Source organism: Aphis gossypii, chromosome 2 (assembly GCF_020184175.1).
Source record: "Aphis gossypii isolate Hap1 chromosome 2, ASM2018417v2, whole genome shotgun sequence".
Classification (NCBI taxonomy): Eukaryota; Metazoa; Arthropoda; class Insecta; order Hemiptera; family Aphididae; genus Aphis; species Aphis gossypii.
In genome coordinates, this window is record NC_065531.1 from 54,976,726 (window position 1) to 54,999,803 (window position 23,078).

Here is a 23,078-nt window from a genome sequence, read left to right on the forward strand (position 1 = left end):
AAGTAATTGTCATAACATTTGCGCCGTGATAAAAAAATTAGTTTGCAGTTCGACACATTGGCATAGTATACAGTGTGCAACTTTGTGTAAAAATGTCAGTGAAATATTATTTTCCACACATAGAATCAATGGTATATAAAAAGGGAACTAAGGATTAGGGTTAGATATTTGAACAAATCACAATTGGGTATTGTTAAAAGGTGAATTATATACAAGATACTATGAAGTTAGTTTAATGTCATATTTTATTATTTATGTAAAAAAACAAAACAATAATAAATTACCAGTGTATCAAAATAATAACATTTGAGCATTTAAAAATATCTAAGATCACATAATATGAGAAATAATACTAAAAATTATAAAAATTATGGTTTCCGCTGTCTTTCTGATTATTGTTATAGGTATAATAATAATTATTTTTTTTGATTGAGTTCATATTTATAAGTGTTATGAAAGTAAAAATACTAGTAATAATAATGTTTCATTCATTTTTAAAATTTGTTTAAAAAAAACGGATATAAATATGAAATACAAGACACAATAGATAAAATATCTAGTCTCCTTTTTTATATAAAAAATTTTAAAATTGACATAAAATTAAAGTTTCAATTATAAAAACAGTAATGGGATTAAGCTTTAAATTATTTATTTATTTGGAAAAAGTTAAATTTTGAAATTAATGAGTAAAATATAGAATTTCCTTTAATATCATTAATATATTATTAAAAATGTAACATTAAATAATGCATTTTTACAACTGATTAAATAAGAGAAATTACAATTTTAATTTTAATTTTTAACGGAATTTTTCAAACGGAAACCAATAGTTCTTTGACTTACAACCATTAAATAGAACACTCACACATTTGGTTTGATACAATACAAAGAAAAAAAAAATGGTATAATTTTAACATGCATTCACATCACACAGAGTAAATAATAAAACAAATAAACTTAGTTATTTTTTTACACACTAGATATGGTTATTAATTCCATTTATTTGGAAATAAGTTACGTATAATATAATATAATATAATATTATTTAGGGGTAAAATATTTTATGACTAGTAAGACTGGGATCAAAATAATTTTTTCACATACGCACCCACGATTTATAAAAGGAACAAATAATAATTCCAAATTTTAACAGCAATAAAAAGCATTTTATAAATTGTATATAATATAATATACATAGCTTCAACGACAATGAATTCTACTTAGGATGTAAAATACTATAAAATATCTTCCGTTAATATACTATTTACAAATTTAGTAAAAAAAAATAAATAATTTTTAATAAAGTTACTAGGCAGTCGATTAATTATTATATATATATATATAAAAAAAAAAACAATAAATAATTGCAATAATATTGGTGTATGATAGATGCGTAATGAATTAGGAATGCATACTACAAAATGTACTACTAAGAAGCGGTTACACCAGGATGTTGTTCTTTGGCTGTTTCAGATTGCCGGCCGCTGATCATCGCTTCCACTTCAGGATACTGCATGCGCACAGAGTCAACAACGTCTAACAGGTTTTTGGCGTCCATTGCCAAAATATGGCCTGAAGACAACATTTCCCTGTGAAAAAAAAAAGTTTTAATTTTGGTAATTGTTGTTATAGTATTATCAAGATTGATTAATTAATACTTACTTGCTGTACAAATAATCGACAGCAGTATGGCAGTAATTTTGAGCAAGTTTCATGGCATTGACTAGCTCAGCCATGTCTTTGCTGAGAACTTTATGTGCCATTTCCACCTGAAGTAATATGAATATTTTTTTAATACAAATGAATGGTTACTATTTATTTTAATTTACCTGTTTGTGAGCACTTTGAGGGAAATATGGTACCAGGCTATCAACACTTGTTAATAAAGCTCTGAGTTGGAGACCAACCTCCTTGACTAGTTCCAAATATCGATCAGTCTGATTTTGTTGAACCCCTGTAGTAATATAATAACATTTAAGATTTATTCAAACACTTATACACGATTTATAATAATTGTGAGAGTAATATTATTATATTAACCTTGTGAAAGGGTCATAACAGCTTTGACAACCAGTGTTGTACATTCATATACTTTATCATTAGTTCTGTCCAAATCAGCTGTTGGCGTGGGTTCGAGTTTCTGTAAGATGCAAGGTATGAAAGTAAAATGTTAGAATTGGTTATATTTATAAAAACTAACTTTTATTACAACAACCCGTTCTTCTGTAGGTTTTGTTTTGGTGCTTCTATCTAGAGAAGAAGGAGGTGTCAATGATGATCTACCATCAATAGATTCATTGTCTGACGCACTAGCTACTAAAGATAGTCGCTTTTTCTATAATAATAACATAATACATATTGAATATTAAAATATACGTTGGAAAAAAACTTATGGAATCAATTAAAATTGACATACTAAGTTTGTCTCCTCTTCGGCCAGCCATAAGTTGTCCCTCTCAGACTCAATTTGTTGTTGTCTTAGCTTTCGTTCCAGCTGTTCTACTTCGGATAAGGGTTCATTGTCATATACCCCGATAGAGTTGTTAACAAAATGCTTGGCTCCCTAAATATTTAAATATGAAAAACAGATTAATTATATTCACATAATATAAGTATTTACTCATAAACTATAAAAAATGACACACAGAGTATTTATGTGTTGTAATTATATTATTATCTAAATAAACATGACACTATGGTACTATTTGGAAGTGTGCGTGAAATAGCATTATATATTAATCAACTTGCAAAAAGCAGAAAATATTATTTTAATTTTAGGCAAAAAATAAATCAAACAGCGACAGTATATTAAGCAGTGCTAAACAATTAAAACAGTTGTTAACGATTTACAAGACACAAAATTACGACAAATAGCTACTCACACGAGCACATGAATATACCATCAACACAAATTATAGGCGCACATTAAATGGATATTTATTTGGTAGGTTAACATTATGTACCTAAGTATCTAAATAGCGAGAACATAAATTAAGAATTAATAAAGTTTTGTAAATTAAAAAAATTCATCACCCAACTATCTATAATAATGATTAAGGAAAAAATTGAAGAATTATTATTATTTTAAGACAGAATTGGCCAGGGGGTGTAAGCATGAATTAAAGCTTGGAACTTTAGCGGTCCCGCAACAATGAAATCGATGAAAATATATGAAATAAAACAAAAAAAATGTTAATCTCTTAAAATGTATTTGAGGACATAATGACGGTGAGTTTTGCACTCCTCCAAGTTATTATGCTTACAGTTTTAAGTACACCCCCTGTATATACCTTTATGTGCGCCTCCTACATAAAACCAGCAAGCATATATCATATAAGTACGTCACACGCGAACAACAAGCTGAACCTCATCATTATTCATTCCTCCACCGGTCGCCGCCGTAGCGGCAGCTGCAGCGGCTGCGGCGGCGTTCGTGCCCAGACTGCCGTCTGAACATCGCCTGCTCTTGTCTGCTGAGTTAGGAGGTAGTGTTAGTAGCGAAGCCGCTCCCGAAGTAAAGTTCCTAGGCAACGTCTTGTTAGTGGACGGCTGGACGGCAACACCACCACCACCACCGCTGCCGTCCATTGGGATAAGTCCCACAGAGTCCATGCTCAGTATACTGTTCCCGGCCGAAATTGTTTTGTCGTCGTCGACGTCATTAAGAAAATCTACGGTTACCGTGTTGAATCCGGTTGCCGGGGTCGTATACACGGACGGGTTGACGACGCCTCGCTGCTCATTCTCCTTCAACAGGTGAGCGAGCACTTCGGCGTTCTGGGCTACTATGTACGTGGACACGGGTAGTTCCGCGGACTTGTTATTGTGTAGGTCCACGCTCGGTTGACGGGAAGGTTTGGGCGGTGCAGACGGGTCGTCAAGAGAGCCGCTGGATCCTAAATAATGTTTATAATATAATATGGGTTTGTACATATCATAAAAAGACACTTTAAGAGGGGTGCGAATCGACAATCTCGTATAGACATTCACCGGAAGACGATAAAAATATAAGTCAAATAGCACTAAATGTTTTCACCCCTACCGCTCTTATTGCACTCGTTGATCTTATTTGGTGTTTTTTTTTTTACTGTTTTTACTCACCCCAAGACAGAGTGTGCACCCTCCGGTTTTCCCTCCGAAGCGTTTCCTTCTGCTGGTGTCTCTCTTCGATCAATATCTCACTGAAACAAAATAAACGAAACTGAATATTGATTGAAACTAAAACTATGTAGTCCAAATCGGTATCGGTCTTCTATATTATATGCATTAACGTACTTGAGCACTTCCTTGACATCTTTGAACGTGGGCCTCTTACTGGGCTCAAACGACCAACATTGTGACATGAGACTGTACAGCCTAGGGGGACATTTGGGCGGCAACGCTAGCCGCTCACCATTTTCGATTTTTCCGATTACATCATTGTTCTTGATTCCCTGGAACGGTTTCACGCCCATCATCAATATTTCCCACATGCACACGCCAAACATCCAAACGTCGCTAGCGGTGGTGAATCGGCGGAAGTTAATAGACTCCGGTGACATCCACTTGATTGGTAGTTTGCCTTTGGATGCCTTGTAGTAGCTTTGGTCTTGGACCCATCGTGACAGACCAAAGTCGGCCAGTTTTACACAGTGGTGAGACGACACTAATACATTTCTAGCGGCGATATCTCTATGAAAACAGTTTTCGTTTATTTTAATTAATTCGTATCAATGATAAATATTATTAATATTTTCGTTTACACTATTTATCAAGTTATATGGTAATATATTTAATATATTAAACATCATTAAGTCTAAATAATCTGAGCTTAAATCAGCGATAACAAATTCAATTTTTTACCTGTGAACAAACTTCTTAGATTCGAGATACGATAAAGCTGTGGAAAGTTGATACGAATACAGGATAAGAGTAGCCAAGTCTAAATGAGCCTGATTGTTCTGTAAGTACGCCCGTAATTCACCTAGCTTGGCCAATTCCATTACAATCCACACAGGCGGTGAACAACAAACTCCAATCAGTCGTATGATGTGTGGGTGATCAAACTGTTGCATAATGTCTGAAACGCATATATTTATAGTAGGTATTATTAAGAAGGAAAAGTGTACAAATATCCTCAACTATATAATTATATACTGTGTTAATATATAATCGATTTTTTAGCTTTTGAGGTCAAATATTTCCGTATGGATAAATATAATGTACTTAAATTTTGATCTAAAAGTTATAAGTATAATTATACATTGGTGTAAATTATACTTGGCCACGAGACAGTCGCTGTCATCGACGACTGTAACTCAGCTCCGAAAAAATCAGTAGGTAGCTAAAAATTTACACTAGTTTGATGTTGTCAAAACAGTTTGTGAAATTAAAATTTGGAGATGTTGACTAATAATAATAATCACTATTCACTGCAATTTGACTGTAAACACTTACATGCTTCTTCCAAAAATTTGTCAGTAGTTGCCATGTCCGCATCAGGTTTACATGTTTTTATGGCTACTGCCACAGCGTTTCCTGGTTTATTTTTAATTGAACGCATGTGGCATGCTCCTTTATGCACATCACCAAATTGACCTTCTCCAATGATTTCACCCAATTCAACTTGATCGCGATGCAGTTCGTAATTACAATCTAAAATGTAACAATTAAAAATTACAGCAAAATAAAACATATTTAAAAAGAAGTACAAGCAAATCCGTGGAATGTGTTTTGTCAGTAGAATTCTAGGTTATAGCGTCGTGTCGTCATTTAATATATAAATTTGTTTTTGTCAAATAGCAAAAAAATAAGTAACATTCTAATGGAAAAATTTGGATGCAATTTGTACTTTGAAAGTTTTTTAAATTCAAAAATAATATAATACACATGAAAAGAGAAAATGAAAAATGTTAATGAAAATACATTAACACTAAATTATTTAAAAATATCACGTTAGTATAATATTAACAGCAAACTTTTGTCACTATTGTTATCGCATAACCGATTATTAACATACCTAACTTTAATCGTAATGATATAATTATGTACAAGTATGTATAATTATATAATATAATATATATAGAAATAATTAAGTTATTCAGTGAAAAATACTTTTTTTTAAAATATTTTTAATAGAGCGTGGAAAATAATAGTGGATAAAAATCTGTACACACGTCAATTTTATAAACAAAATTAAAAGCTTTATATAATCAAAATTCGTACTAGCAAGTGTTGAGTAATCGCCTTCTTCTTCAATTGGACCATCGTCAGGATAATCGTCGGAAAACCTTGCGGGCACTTTGGCTTTGATTTTTCCCGAGTCTAAAAACAATAACAGTCACATATAGGTATATATATATCGATAGAAGTCTACATCATAATATATTGTATAATATTATATTAATATAGATATATGAGTATATAAATAATAATTAATTAATATTGATGTTTGTAGTTTTATTTTCGCTCATTTAACACAAACCTTTAGAATCACACGGGCAAGGAAAACGGTTCCACACGGCAGCTTGGAAATTAAAAAGTACAAGTATAGGTATATACAAAAATAATATTACTTTGATAAAGTTGGTGATTGTTGTATTGTAAATACTACATTGTTATCTTTACATTAGTTGCTCACCTTTTTTATTCCATAACGAAACGTTCGTTTTCCTAGCTAGTTGACAGTAACCGTCGATCAGATTGGCTAGGCTGTACATGTGCTCGAGCGTCGTACAGCTGAGTACTAGAGGATCAGCTGAGTCGGTCACTTGAAGCTGCACTAAGGTTTTACGGTGTGTTTCACATTCGGACACCAATGTCTGTATGTTTTCGATGTGAGCGAAATCCGCCATTTTGGTGGGCTAGAAATAGGAATCGACAAGAACCATTAAATCATTGCAAACACGACATGTACAATATATATAATATATATCTGCAATAAATATTTAAATAAAAATATGCTCTTACCGCCGATCCTTGATTGTTGATGTAAGAAATTCCGTGTCGAGGTCCGATCACTAGATCCACCGGTATCGTCCAACCAGACTAAAATAATTATGAACATAAAAATCGTGTTTATATGACTATCTTTTAATGCTTATACAGTCTACATGATGATATCACAATGCGATAATAATAAGAGAAAAAAAACACTGAACTTTTTTTTTATTTCAACTTACTCCAATTGAACACTTGAACTGCTCTTCGTCGTACTTGTAAAACGACCAAACGAGATTGAGAAATTGTAGCACGCATTCTTTTTCCGGCGTTTGCAAATATTTTTTATACTGTTGTTGAATCATTTTTCGTAAATTCTTTGGTTTCGTTGATTCTAGTATATAGTAGGGTAGGAATTTGTTAAGTCCGATCTGAGTGGATAGAAAAATAATGAAATTTTTAAAAGGTCAAAAGTCGGTTAATCGTATTTGTATGGCTTATACAAGAAATTTAGATAAACAAAAAATTGCTATCTCACTTCGCGTTCCAGGTACTCCAAATTGGATTTCTTTTCCAACGACATATGAGGAACTTCCCGGAAAAAGCATTTTATTTGTAAACAGCAGAGTTGTACAGCTATCTCAGTGTCCACTCGGGTAGCCGGGTCGTTTTTTTTCAAATAATCGAACCGTACCTGAAATACGTGATTCACAACGATTATTATAATGATTAGATGCGTGTAATAATTATGATGATCGAGAGTAAATCAATGGCTAGTTTATAGAAGTCCCTGAAAAAACAAAAAAATCGAATTCAGCCGCTCTACTTGTCGAAAATGATTATACATACATACAATATACAGTTGTTTTGGAAAATTTAATTTTAACTGAAATTTGTAGCGCTATATTACTCAATCGTGTCACAGGGTATAATCGTATCGTAATTTATTAGCAATATTGATTTTACTATTTGTTATATATGTTTTCATTAAATTCTTGAAATTCTTGAACACCTATAATTACATATCTTCATATACGTAGTTATACATTATTGTAAAGAACGTCACACTTCAAATTTATATCAAGTACTTTTATTTTCTTTTATTTTTAAAGATAAGAATTTATATGAATATTATTTATAGATAATATAGTTATATTTATCAATTTGCAAACCGTTACCATTTCAAACACAAATTTTCACAAATAATAAAAACATATACATACCCATGATAGGTTATAAATTATATTATATTATAATACTTATAAAACATGATTAAGTATAAACAGTTTTACTAAAGAGGACGCTGTACAGCGTGTGCTGTTGTCATCTTATAACGTACAATCGTTGGAAATTTTAATTCAGAAAAATCTATTTTATGTTGTTTGCTTAAATAACTAGTAGAGTAAATTTACTTATTATTCGCATAACTTAAAAAAAGAATATTAAGAATATTAGGGTATCACTAATTTTTTTATTGATATTTTAGACTTTAAAATGAACATATTAATAAACGCCTATATATTATAACCTAGATAATATTTTTACCTTTAAGTTAGATAATAGATCAATTGACTAATATTAAGGCTATAACAGCATAACATAGATTCTGCTTAACGAAAATTTGATATATTGTACGATAGTAATACGGAGCATACATGCGGATACAACGTCTTTTTAACGCAGTGGCGAGTATTTACTTATATAGCTCCACGGTTCAGTAACACCTACACAATTCAACTGGGCGGAAGATCATTATTATTATTACCAATTATTAATAAAAAACAAAAAATAAAAATGATGTAATACGGCAAAATTACGTACACTTGAAACAGTTATTTTTTGTGCACACGCAACATATTACAATGTAGGTAATAAAATATAATGTACAATACAATAAACTTACAGATAAAGTTTGCAGTGGTAGGAGGGCTGTTATGTCCCATAAATAAATGTTATGTGATACTAATGTACTACCCCACTGAGGTAGAGCTACTAGAGCTATACAAATCAATCGTTGTTGAGTTTAATAATCTGAGATAGGAATCATATTATTATACGTATACTGGTTTCCTTTATGTGTGATGTCCGCCAAATTTTCATTAAAATCAAGTTTTTATAATATTAAAGCTATTTTATTTTAGCTGATGTAAATCATATGTAATATATGTATAATATTAAAGCTTATCGATAAGTGCATACATAAACGCGAAGAAAACAAGTGCTAGGTCTGGGTAGATCATTGACTTCTCGGAAGGAGGATTACAATATGTATTATATACTGGACGTGCGTATACAGAAAAATGTACTTACTTGATCGTAATAGAAGAAATAAGTAAACCGATCTCGGTCGTATAGGTCTTCCATGTCGTCGGGCGAGTACCGTACGCGCAGCTCAAACCTCCATTCGGACATTGGATACTGTTCGTCGTATTTAAGGTAAATCTATCGTGGACAAAATAATGAACATAAAATTATTATTTATGATCGTATATTATATTAATTAGTCATTTTACTATGATATATATATTATAATATGTACAGTTTGGGAATTGCGAGCCTATATTGATGTTATTCGAATAATGTAGATAAATATACCTAATGAATAGACATCGCATAGTATATAATAGTGTAGGAAGACTTACTAGCGCTCCTAGCCAATGTAAAAGAGAGCCTTATTTTTAACAATTAAAAAATGATGTTTTGATACTTTTTTTTAACCTTTAGTATTAATATTTTTTTTTAAGAATATACAATTTTCATTTATTAGGAATTATAACAGTGTAAATTTCAAGCTTAAAAAATTTGCTTTTCTTGCTTTAAGACTGACGGATTTATTGATAATAAATTTCGTTTTGAAGGAAGAATAAAAATACCACTTTTGAACCACAATTTTGCGTCTCTGACGTAGGCTTAGTTCGTCATAATCTTGTGACGCCACTGCGCATATATACAAAATGAATAACCATCATACTATGTTTCTCACTTTCTCATAAAGTTGACTAAAAAAAATGGGAAAATACGATGGCCCACTCTGTACATAGATAAAATTATTCAACTCATTATTATTATTTATTATCATAATTTTATAGTAACCTCAGACATTGTGCAATCCTGATGTAACCAGTGAACCTCGCCAGATAACGGATGGTACAGCTGCAATCCGTAAACGCCTTGATACTGAAGACACCCATTGGCCAAACGTCCGGTGACTAGAGATATGATACCCTTGAAAACGAAATATGAAAACAAAATCAAACGTCATTTAATCAATGTTTTCTGTTCAAAGCATAATAATATAGAAAATAGATAGATAGTAATAATGTAATATATTATAAAAACAGCAAAAAATATCGCGGTCAACAATTCGTATACCTATGCGTATATGCAATATAATGTGTAAATATGTTATGAATATTAAACTAGAGTAATTATTTTATAACTGTGAACGTATTTGTTATCTCGATTAATATAAGTTATTTTTCTTCTTCAAAAAAGGTTTATATATATAATTAAAGGTACATACTTCTACATAAAGCAATCTATTTTTTGTTAATAATAACAACCAGTATATTATACTAGTTTTAATTGTTGGTTCTAAAGCACAAAATTACAATTGCTTACAGTTTTTTTATTTGATTTATATAACATAATTTTTAGAAACTAAATATTGTTTGCTTAAAAATATATAAAAGTATATACAAGTTTTCGTTAAAAAATAATGGATAAACAGTGTTATTACTATGTCAAAAACATTTTTTCGTTTTAAAAAGAAAATAATATGATACTTAATAATGAGTGTTTATTACACAGTTCAAATGATCGCCTTGTATATTATATTTATATAATATCAAAACACGCAATTACGATTGATTATTGTAATAAATTGTTTTATTTATTTTACCTTGACATTGATGTTATCTATAAATTTTACGATATTGAATCCGTTGTTAGGCAAATGCACTTTGATTGATCCCGTTTTGGCAGCTGGAGCCATTGCGGCCCCGCTGCCGCTTTCAGCCATTTCTGTTGATTTGGCCGACGGTTCCTCCACCGGCGTTCTGCTACCATGACTGGAAAAATAGGATTTAGACATATTATTATTAAAATGGGTGGCATACTTTGTAATATAAATAAAATACAGAAAAGAAATCCATAGGTAAGTGTAAATATAATAGACATATTATTGAAGGATATGGATTAACACATGTCACATATATATGTAGTTATACATACTAATTTTATAATGCTATATACTCTGATATTATATTAAGAATCAATATGATAGGGTATATAGTCAAATAACATAATATACATAAACTAATATTTATCATATTTTTAATATAGATAGCTTTTGGCTCTCATAATTGTAGTAGAAACTTTTACTTTTGAAAAAAATACAAATTCATGAACAAAAAAAAAAAAAAATTCAAGTAGGTACTACTTAGGTTATCAGGTAACATACATATAAAGTTATTATACACTTATTAATTATTATTAATTTGAATATACGCTGGCGCATCGTGTCGTGGGGTTAGTTTAGTGTGGGTGATAACGTAAATACCTACCAACTATAATAATCAGTATAATACATGAATACATATACACTATATACATAATAAGGAATTTAATATTGTCGTCAATTCATCGACACACAAAGTTCAAAGGTCAACGTAATTACATAGGCATTATACGCTTATTATTACATATTATTATATTATGTTGTACGGATTTATCCCACGCGCGCGCGATGAAAACACATATGCCTAATTTATTCCCGTCCACAGTAATATATATATAGGCGATGTACATGTGAGGGGAATTTAATACGTATACATATGTATTTATACATGATATGTATGGTATGCGTGTACCAACACGGAAAAGTAATCATCCTACTCGCAAGATTCGAAAAATAGTTTATAACGCATATATTATACGTGATATATGGTCATGATACTATCATCATCGGTATACGTTTAAAGTATTACAAACAAATTAATTTTCTTATTACTATGTTTTGTTTTCAATTATCATCGTACGGTTATTATCTACAGCTTATAATATCATAATTATTATTCAATATTGGTCGAAGGAATAAACTCGCAATAGAAAAATAAAATATAGGTGTCTACGACATCAGAATCAATACTATGCGCTTTGACATTCATAGACGAAAATTTAATAATTTTGTACATTGTTGATACTTATTGGCAAATGGTCAAGCATGGATAGTTTAACATGTAGTACCTACATAATACTTTTTTGTTCGTTTTATTTTTATAATATACCAATAAGTAAAAGTAGAGGCGTCTCACAATTCGTGTTTCAGTATACAAATCGTGTATAGACCAAAAACGATAACTACCGTCCCTGAAATCGGAACGTGTAATGATGTAATGCATAAACATTTTCAAATCGTGTAAGATAATAGAAACATGTAATCTAGTAGCATTTTTTTTCTTTTAACATGAATTTATCGAACAAAGCGAACAATAATAAATAGATTATACACGGTATGATTGAGATAATGGTAAAAATATAAAATTTGTGTATTTAATAATAATAATAATAAAAGAAATTTTAAAAATATCGTAGGATGTGTGAGATAGGTAATTTTTTTTTATTATAACAAATAGCTTGACTAACGGGAAAAACGAACTTTTTTTACATTCCAAATGCGTTAATCATTCAAATTGTAGTGTAGCCAAGAGAACGTAAAAAAACGTGCTGTCGTGCAGGTGTCGATAAAGCGAGATATACCTACCTAAACTAGTAAAAATACTACATAGTGTGGGCATTAGGCTGCTTGTTTGCATAATAAATATATATATGTATAGAAAGTGAAGAAAGCAACAAATTGGCATTTTATACATCTACAGCTTTACCTAATTGAAAAATTCTTTCTTCAATGCAGAATAGGGTGTACCCTAAGCAGGGAGGATCGATATTAATTAAATTCCTTATTCAATTGCGGAAACACGACAGATAATACAATTCGTCTGATATTCGACTAATCGTTATACATTATTGACATAACCAACTTTAGTTACAGTAGTTCATGGTTGCTTACTATGAGTTTATAATACAAAGAACAAATATCTATACACACGAGTCTATCACAAATCATCTTCCGAAGTATACAGAATAATCTACCAGGCACACAACCCCATTTTTTTCATTTAATAACGAATTCGTTCAAATTCTTTTTTTTGGAATTTTTAAATATTAATTTATAATATTACTAATATTAACTTAAATAAGACCAAATTTTCAAATTCTTAAGATTTTATGTACTATGATTAAAGAATTATCTGAAAATTTTTTTTTTTAAATGAGAAAGTTTTTTATTTTTTAGTATGAATTAATAATGGATAACTTTTTTTTTTGAAAATGTTGATTTATCTAAATAGAAATTCGAACGAATAGTTTTTCAGCTATAAAAATGTTAACAATGGTTTTACAAAAATGTACAATACATGCAATGTTGGATCTTCTGTTTATTATAATTGGACCACTTTTAGAAATTATAAATTTTAAAAGATCAATAATTGCTAAAATTTTAAATTCGTCATATATAGGCCAGTCCATAACTTTAAAGCCCATTATTATGGACCGGATATCCTTAGTATATACGCATAAATTTAAACAACTAAAAAACTACTCATCGGTCGAATTTTGAATTTTACATAGGTACGTAAAAATTTCTATGCATTTTTCAACTAAATAATTTACAGTAGAAAAGGACGATTTTCATTTGAAAAATACAAGTTTTGTATCCTTATAGGAGACGCGCTCGTCCTATAAGTACAGTATAAAAAATGTCAAGCATTTGAAAATTCTAAAAATCAGATTTTGAATAATGAATTATTGAAGAGAAAAAGTGGTTATCACGTTCGGTGAATCACACTGCATAATATATATATTACACATATATAATACGAGCGTTCATCGAAATGTGCGTGGAGACATGATATACGCCCGCGACGACGTATACGCAATAATAGTGGACCGGACGTAACGATTCCTATCCCAAAAGTGGTATTTCGCGAACGATGGCAATGCGTATAATACGACGTACTCGTTGGCGAACAGCCGTCGCACGCACGAACAGGACTCGGTGCCGGTTTTCTCTCTCGTTTTTCCACGCACACACGACTTTCGAGATCTGGTTCTTACCATATTATAACACATATACATACAAGTACACAAGCGTGTGTGAGCCGTGAACGTCTCGCAGCTACGGCCAACATCTGCCGAACCATAATACATATTATAATAATATGTCATAGCGGGAAGGTCTCGGCGAACACGCGGTAACCGCGGAGGAAAAAAAAGTCGCCCACTCGGCGGGTGTCGCCGACGACGACTACGACGATCTACGGGCACACACCTTTTTTGTCTCTCGAGGTCGACCGATCGCAAGACGATATAGTAATAATAACATAATAATATATAATATATTATAATACGACATAAAACAATATAATGGTATAATATAACGCAAATACCGTAAAAATTATTATCTTTTTAAGCACCTATATAATTATTGCGTGTACTCATATAAAGTTGTGGGGATCGGACGCGCGTAGGACACAAAATATAAGTAATACCTACGAAAACGAAACGACAAATACGCAACTTAAATAATAATATAATATTAAAAAAAATATACGGATGGGGCGCGTGTATATAGTCGTCCGTCATCGTACCTTAGCCGCTTGAAACGCCACGTGTGCGAAACGTTTGAGAATCCACCGTTGCTGCAGGTGGTCGTGGCCGCGGCGGTGGCCGGCGTCCGCTTTCGTACGGCCGCCGGCTCCGGAACCGCGGATCTACCCGCCACCACCGCCGCTGACCAAAATTTCGCGGCCAACTTTCGTCCGCTCGTCCTCAAACCGTCGCGACGTTGCGACTCGACGGCCGTCACGCCGCCGTGGTAACTGTGCGGCCGGGACTGGGACGGCGGTCGGGGACGTCTTTCCACGTTCACCCGGTGCAGGTACGACCGGCGGCCCGGCAACACGCGGTCAAGCGCGCCGGCTAACATCGTGGCCGCTTCGGCGGCAATGCGATAAACTGCACGAGTGCTGCTGCACCACCGGCGCCGCGATGTTCGCGGCGTTTAGTACGTAAGGCGGCGTACGACTGCGGCGGCGGCAGAGGAGCAACCGTCGTCTTTTACCGCCGTACATATTATTTTTTCGTCGTCGTGGTCAGGTTTTTGTTGTTGTTGATGTTTTTTTTTTTTTTTTTGGTTGGTCGGCCTTTGGATTGGCGTTCAACGCAATTATATCGTATTTATAATAATATTATTATGCTGATATATTATTATCATTATTTTTTACGATTCTCGTGCGTGCGCGAATGGGCGTCGGTTTTCATTATATATATATTATTATAATATTTTTTTGGGTACGGCCAGGTTTTTTCGGCAACGCGCGCGTAACCGACGCGACGCGTGCAACAACGCGGTACGAAACGGCAACTTATTATTATGTTGTTGCTGCTGCTGCTTCTGCTGTTTCGGCCGCAGGTGTGTCCCCGTTAACACCTTCGTTAACAAAAAATACGCAAATAAAAATAATTTTGTAATAATGTGTATGTTATGAAAAACCTCCCAGCGCTTATAATATAGGTACGTGCGTGCCAACGATGTATGTTTTACTTTCACAAGACTTATATACGAGCGAATAACATGTTATGTGTGTACCTATAAATTATAGGTATATTTCACTGAAACGCATTCGAAGACATTTCCAAATCGGTAGAGAATACCATATCGTACGCTAAGTAAAGTTGATTTTTGTAACTTTTTACAACCCCATTGCTGTAATTATATAGTGGTCAGTAACGACAACTTTTATCATCACAAAGTTCATATAAGTACATAATATTACATATTATACCCATGCGCTATAAATTATTATAATTTATAACGTATGCTATTATTGAAGTTACGGGTGGGCGCGGGGAGGTTATGCATCACGGCGGATGACACTCCGCGCGAGGGTTTATTTAGAGGAGAGTAATAAAACCGTTAGTTTCCTTATCCCCTTCTTCGATATAGCGCAATTTATGTAAATACATCTTTTTTAAGTGTCATCGCATGTGCAGCAGCGTAGTATAAGATAAATCGGGCTAAATTTAGTTTAACCTGTCAACCGCAAAGGGACCAATGCCAAAAAAAGTGATTTTTTACTTCTTCAAAACAACTTTACCATCCTTAAATGGTGTATGAAAGTTTTTAGTTATTTTCGAGAATAAAAATCTAATTAAAACCATAAACAGTAATCAAAGAAGAAAATAATTGTAGACGCGTATCATATAGATACATAGTTGCGTCGGAGATTGTGAAAATACGAATTCCTACCGTGCCCTTGACAAATTGTAAACGCACAATGCTCAACAAGGTAAAACGTGGGATCGGCTGGTTATCGGACAGCATTATTAAAAATATTATTCGTTAGTTGTCCTAATAAAGTTATCCAAATATAATATTTTGTTGCTTTTTTGACCGAACAATATACAATAAGAGATATTCATATTTTGTTTAATATTTCAATTTCTCGAATGTCAGTCGTCATCACTATTAAATTAACGTACCGTGTAATGGGATAGGCGTATTAAGGTGTACTATATTATTAAATATGGTCACGACATATTTGTCTTGGCGATATATAGAATCATAGACATTAAAAATCTATTTTATTTCAAGAATGGTATGCTAATCGCCGTTAACAAATACATCCACATTAAAGAAAAGTAATTTAAACTTGAAATCATTAATGCAAACCTTAAATGTAGTTTAAATCGAATGATAATTCAGTGTTCGTTGAAAACAAAACGATCAGGCCTACGGGGTAATATAAGAATTTGAATATAGTTTTTATGAAGGCATATTTAGTATTCTCTACAGACTGGAATTCGTCGATAGCGTTTCGTGAATTATATCATACTTATAGATACAATTTTTTTAACCCGAAAAAGTTGCACACACAATTAAAAAGTATACTAATTCATGGATATGAAATGTATTTTATACTTGAAGACCTCTGTGAAATTAACGATTAACAGTAATTAAATTACTAATAATATGTATATGTATGACCAACAGTGAAAAAGAGATTACTTTTAATGAACATAACACATACGTATTGAATAAGATATTTTTATATTGGTAAGTTATAGTATTCGAGTATTTGGTATGGTTAGTTTTTGGAAGTCATTTATCTTGACATTTTTAACTAGACCGTTAAAATGTAACGAGATTAAATCAGATAAAAATTAAATAAACTAAACCATCGTTTAATTATATGTTATAATGTTATATATATAATATATATATAGGTATCCGGGTTGTAATTCACACAGCCAATTCTGTGAGTCGAAATTTATAAAACTGATTTACGTAAAATAGTTACCTACGTGGAAATTTATGGTTTTTGTAACCAACATGCATATTTAAATCATAACAAAAAAAAAATGTAATCGAACGAATCATTCAAGACATTTATATTACAACTATACATTAAATTCTAATGGTTAGAAGATTACTTTATATTTTGATTTTCTTACAAAATTTAAGTCTTGTTGAAATTTTAATATAGTTAATACTTAATACACTGCAGTCCATAATAAAAAAGAAACGAACAATTTCATCATCACAAATAACTTTCACAATCGTATACACAGATGATAAATTTCAAATAAATGAATATGTACCTTTCGTATACGCTACTGGTTGTTTATTGGTCTGAGATGTACAAATTTGGCGATATAATAAACCGTTTTGTGGCACATTATTATCGTATAGTTAAATTAAAATTTATTGTTAAATACAATTTAAGACGTAATAAAAGGCGAAATAACTATGGTTCATTGTACATTAGAATAATACATTTTATTAGTATATACCAACATTAAATTTAATTTAGATATATATTTTTTTATAGGTATTGGAACTATATTATTAACCTAATCCATTCAATTAAATATTATTTTTTTTTTAATGGGAAAACAATTATGTATAATTAAATTGTGTGTACAACTTTTGAATAACTACAAAATTAGTCATAAAATATCAAGAAATGAAATAAAAATAATCTTTATTAAATTATTTACCCTATTATATAGTTACACACATAGTCAGTAATCACTAAAAAATAAATATATATTTTACTTGCACACAAACTCGACTAGGTTATAAAAAGGAGATATAAATCGGTTCTTAAAAATTTACGATCGAAATTTAAATATATAATGAAATAATATATATATATTAAATTAATATACGTTTATTATTCACACATAATATTATACTTTAAATTAAAGTTTAATCAGTAATCACTAATCACGAACAAAATACGTAACAGCGGCACAAATACGATCGGGCGCGGGAAGCCAATGCAGCAGTTCACTAATAACCGGTAAATACTGACTAGTGACTGGAGCTGGATTAAAATTAATACAAGAAGATCCCATATGCGCGGACTTGGACTCCTTCCAGTCTGAATAAACACAGTATTGTGAGCAATTCAAGGTTTTCGTGGTGCTATCTGGTATTTAAGCAATATAAAGCCGACCATTAGGCTATTAATCGGCACGAGACGACGTTATAAACACATTAAAATATTGGTCCGATAAAATATTATAACCTAGTAATATAACAAAACAATTGGTAACACAAATTATAAGCTCTGTTTTTTAATTTATCTTATCACCAATGTTAATTTAATTAAGATAACCACTCCCAATATTTTTTTCTTTAAAATTTACATAATTCATAAAAATCAAACTGACATTTTTTATTATGCGTATTATACATTAATATACTGCTGTCGCATTTCAATTCATGAAGTTGAATGACTTCGATTAACTTTTAAAATGGTTTCAGCTTTACGTTTTACGAGTTGTGGAAAATATAAGAATTTTATTATGTTTTAATGAGTATTATTTTATTAAATATTTAAATATAAATGAATACTGCTTATTTATCATTTTAAGGTCGAGTATACGGACATTCCTTAAATTTATCAGTTACTTTCGATAACAATCTATTAAGTGGAGGATTGAAGAATTATTATTTAAATTTGAAACATATAAGTATGTAAATAAATTAAACGAATTAAATAAAAATTATATGCAAAATTAAAAAAATAAAATTCTATCAAAAATTTTGTTTTATAAAAAATACGACAGGATGAAACGCGACGAAATTCGAATATAAACTTAAATGTGTTTTCTGAAATATTGTCAGAATCATAACACTCAAAACTTGGGTGACCTATGGGCTTTACCAGTTTACCACTAACAATATGTTTTTAAAATATCTAATTTTTGTTCAATTTATTAATCAGCTAGATAACGCCTACTAAAATGAAACCACACGTGCCAAACAAATTATTATTTATTTTGTATACTCAGTGGTGTATTTGGTGAGGAGGAGGTGATATACGATGTATACTCAATTTTTTAGTTTGTTTTTGGCGTATATTTACTAAATTTAGCATGAATCGTGAGTATACTATATTGCACCATATAACTAGATATTAAAATATTCATAGACGTAATAAGATGTTTTAAAATTATTTGTAATTTTCTATATTCAATTCTCAAAAGGTACTTATTTTGAGTACCAAAAATTAAATCACTGCAAAAATAAATATCCTATTTTTCGTCAAAGTAATTTTAATAAAGATAATAAATTGGTGATGTAAAATCATGTGCAAGGTACAATTTTCATGATTTTTTTTAGGAAAAATAAAAAATAAATAACTAAAAATAATTTTCTTCATTTTAAGCATTTATTTTAGCTCATTGTAAAAATGTATTACATGTTAAAAATTTAATTTTTGAAACTTATACTTAGCATATTTTTCTTTATTAATAATAGGTCATTTTTGATTTTGAATTGTATTTTAAATTTAATTTTTTCACATTTCAAATGCTTTGTCAAGCTTGCTAAATACAATAAATTCAAAATCCTAATTATTACCATAAGATTTATTTTATTATATGAACAGTTAGCTAAGAAATGGCCAAGAAATTATAAGCGTAAACATAGGTTTCAACAGTTTATACTTTTCTACTTGTTATCTTTGGATTTGGTTATCATCAAATATATTAATGATGTTTGTTATTCTAATTAAATAATGTATAATTTAATAATAATATGATAAGAATATTCTTTGTTGAAATTAATTTTTGATCTAAGCAATTTTTAAAATTGTTAAGACTCCAAGATGAGTACCAAGACATGATAATATGTTTTAAAATAATATACTTTTAAGAATGCAATGATAGTGAAAATTAAAATGTTTGAATGTAGGTAATTTAACTATTGAAATTTGTAAATGTCGATGAGATGCATTTAAAAATATTATACAAATCAAACAACACAATTTTAATACCTAATTTAACTTTTAAAAATGTATAAGTATTATAATATATTCAAATTAATTCAAAATTAAATGCCTAAGAGCAATTTTTTATTTAAGACTACTTATTTAGACAATGAAAAACCAGTTTGATTGAACATACAACATTTTACAACTTTAGTATAATTAAAACTGTGTGAAACATGAAGGTAAATATTACATAATTCCAACCAAAATAATTTATATTATCTGTGTAATTATGTACCTATACAAATAATGATGGTAAAAATATTGTCATAAATCATATAAAGCTGACAGTTCAAAGTTAAACAAATTGGTAACTTGTAATATAGTTACTTAATAGATGGTATTTATATTTAATAAGTTAATACCGTAATTTATTTATTGTCAAGAAATAGTTACGGATATACTATTAGGTAAAATAGATGCTACCACTTAATATTTTTAATAACATAATTGTCTTATAAAATGTGTAATTAAATGTATAATGAAGATAATTAAAATAAAATACTGTTATTTATTTTATCTATTGTATGCAATTGCCCATACTATTTTTGTGGTTATTCTTGAAACAGTTAAATGTGTAATTTTTTTTATATTTTACTATATCATATCAAAATAGTAAACTTATACTTAGTAGATAATTTGCTAGTGTTCAGTAAAAATCAATACTAAAAATATAATAAAGTGTATTAAAAAAACCATACAAGTATTAGTATTATACGTAACGGAATAATATACAATGTAGTAATCTGGTAAATATTATAATGTATTAATGTATTATGTTATGCTTTAAAATACTTTATTTAAAAAAACAATTATTAAGCTTAACATAGCTTAGCATATTGTTTGATGAATTATGAATCAAATTTCATTCACAAAATATTATCCATAGATACCTAGTTTGTTAAAAATATGAGTTAGGTAAGATATATCATTGTTTTTCTATTTTAAATATATATGAAAATAAATTAAGAATTATTGATAATGATATGGGATAATAATGTTGGTAAAATAATACACATATTGAGACACAAAAGAATAATGAACATTTAGCAGATGTTCTAGAACACAGATGTTCAAAATATGATGTCATAAAGTTAATCAAAAAAATTTAATTTTCAATACGAGTATATTACATATGGGATGTTTGATTTAGAGCTATTTTTTAGTAGTTGCTAAATAATGTAAGTATAGGTACATAAATTTATCATAATAAAATCATTATTGTATTATCTAATATAACAGTACCCACCTACCTACCGCATAAAATAATTTATGAATTTATAAACATTACACAAACTGGTTTAGATGATAATTGTAGTTAAACTTGATATTAAATAATATGTTAATGATGTGTAAATAAAAATACAATTTCTCTGATGTCTAAGCCTTCATTTTCATACTATGAAAATAAATATTAGAATTTAAACAATGGTAATTATTGATTATCTGATGTGTAGGAACTTAATAATATTAAAAATGTATTATATTCTATCGGGTAATTAGAATATAACATAGGCATGTATTTAATAAGGTCAATATTTGTATATTATTGAGAAAAAATAGATAGGTACTAATATAATGGTGACATTTATAAATTGTTTTTTGCTTTTAATAATAAAATCTAGTTCACTAATGTCTAATAGTCTATAATCAACTCACTTGAAACTCCATGACTTCTTAATTATATGCTTCAACAGGATGTTATTTTCAGGCAGGAAGTACCGCCACCATTTGTTCGCAATTCTTTGACTACAAATAAATCACAACAATTTTGAAATTTAGTACAATAAAATATACATATTTCAATTGAAAGAAATGTATAATGGTTTGAACACAGGGCATAAATCTAGTATTGGACTGGGATCATTGCAGTAGTAAAACACAATAGCTTGAGTGAGTATTGTAGCTTGTAGGACGAGCAAATATGGGCATGGGGCCAACAACTTACCTGATACAAGTTGAACGGCGCAAACGGCGTTTGACGAATCGTTTTCGAAAAATTAACAAATGTTTTTAAAATTAATGAGTTTGTAATAAAAATGTTACACATAAAAATAATTTGAAAATTGTAACTTTGACTTTGGTAATAATAATAATAATAACAACAGTAAGAAAACTTTGAGCTGTGCTTGGTTGTGCGATGACGTTATGTAAATAGAACGGTGGAAAAACGATTGAAGAGCATCAGACGGCGACAGCGGTGTCGCAAAACCGTTTTTCCGTTTCCATCTAGCACCGCGTCAGCACGTAAGAAAAATTTCCCGTGCGTTTGTTATTATTATTCATGTATTGCGAAACCCTTTATTATCACGACAACAAAAATACAATATTATTCATTAATGATTTTTTTTCGCAGTATCTGTGATAAGCAGGTTGTCCGCCCGACCAGAAGAAAAACGACGTCGGAGACCCGACCGCGGGGAGTCATCGACCCGCGAACGACGGTGCCACCTGTCGGCTGGGCGCGGAACCGCACACGAGTTTTTTAACGCCTAAGAGACGGTAAAGGGTAAAATTGCGTATTTTAAATTTAACACCGTTCGGACGGTGTGTGTCAAACGTATAACGAGTGAAGAATTTTGTCGTCGATCGTGGTTTTTGTTTTTTAAAGAAAATCGAAAAAGTCGTAACCGTAGTCGGTCTGCCGGCCAAACCAGCAGATGGCGTTCGCGTCGCCGATTGCCGAACGACGTTATCATGCGCGCGGTGACGTTATCGCGTTTGCACCAATGGTCACACTGCTCGGCGGGCACGAGT

At 30.7% G+C, this 23,078-nt stretch overlaps 1 protein-coding gene across 7 annotated transcripts; it reads right to left on the reverse strand.

Annotated features, from left to right (window-relative positions):
• Positions 1 to 981: 981 nt before the first annotated feature.
• LOC114130920 (focal adhesion kinase 1) lies at positions 982 to 22,644 on the reverse strand. Of its 7 annotated transcripts, none has more exons than XM_027996003.2 (22): positions 22,270 to 22,644; positions 21,981 to 22,070; positions 10,820 to 10,988; positions 10,012 to 10,143; positions 9,229 to 9,360; positions 7,457 to 7,612; positions 7,161 to 7,349; positions 6,949 to 7,026; positions 6,620 to 6,842; positions 6,464 to 6,505; positions 6,205 to 6,303; positions 5,437 to 5,634; positions 4,843 to 5,059; positions 4,276 to 4,671; positions 4,102 to 4,181; positions 3,367 to 3,896; positions 2,417 to 2,563; positions 2,201 to 2,335; positions 2,041 to 2,140; positions 1,830 to 1,954; positions 1,663 to 1,769; positions 982 to 1,589 (listed from the first exon to the last, which is right to left on the reverse strand). In XM_027996003.2, the coding sequence occupies exons 3-22, from the start codon at positions 10,937 to 10,939 to the stop codon at positions 1,430 to 1,432; spliced, it is 3,366 nt and encodes a 1,121-aa protein (XP_027851804.2). In that variant the 5' UTR covers positions 10,940 to 10,988; positions 21,981 to 22,070; positions 22,270 to 22,644; the 3' UTR covers positions 982 to 1,429. The 7 variants fall into 7 exon arrangements, 6 of the variants coding, with proteins under 6 accessions (XP_027851804.2, XP_050055430.1, XP_050055428.1 ...); XM_050199473.1 differs by lacking the exons at positions 21,981 to 22,070; positions 22,270 to 22,644 and adding exons at positions 14,628 to 15,469; positions 18,098 to 18,354; XM_050199471.1 differs by lacking the exons at positions 21,981 to 22,070; positions 22,270 to 22,644 and adding exons at positions 14,628 to 15,469; positions 18,040 to 18,354.
• Between the last annotated feature and the right edge of the window lie 434 nt (positions 22,645 to 23,078).

Excerpts from the sequence above, each read along its gene's own strand:
- LOC114130920 (XM_050199473.1), bottom strand. The coding sequence starts at position 14,965 with ATGTTAGCCGGCGCGCTTGACCGCGTGTTGCCGGGCCGCCGGTCGTAC. Across the intron at positions 7,350-7,456 it reads TGGAGTACCTGGAACGCGAA|ATCGGACTTAACAAATTCCT; the intron begins GTGAGATAGCAA and ends CTATCCACTCAG. Across the intron at positions 6,843-6,948 it reads TCAACAATCAAGGATCGGCG|CCCACCAAAATGGCGGATTT; the intron begins GTAAGAGCATAT and ends TCCTATTTCTAG.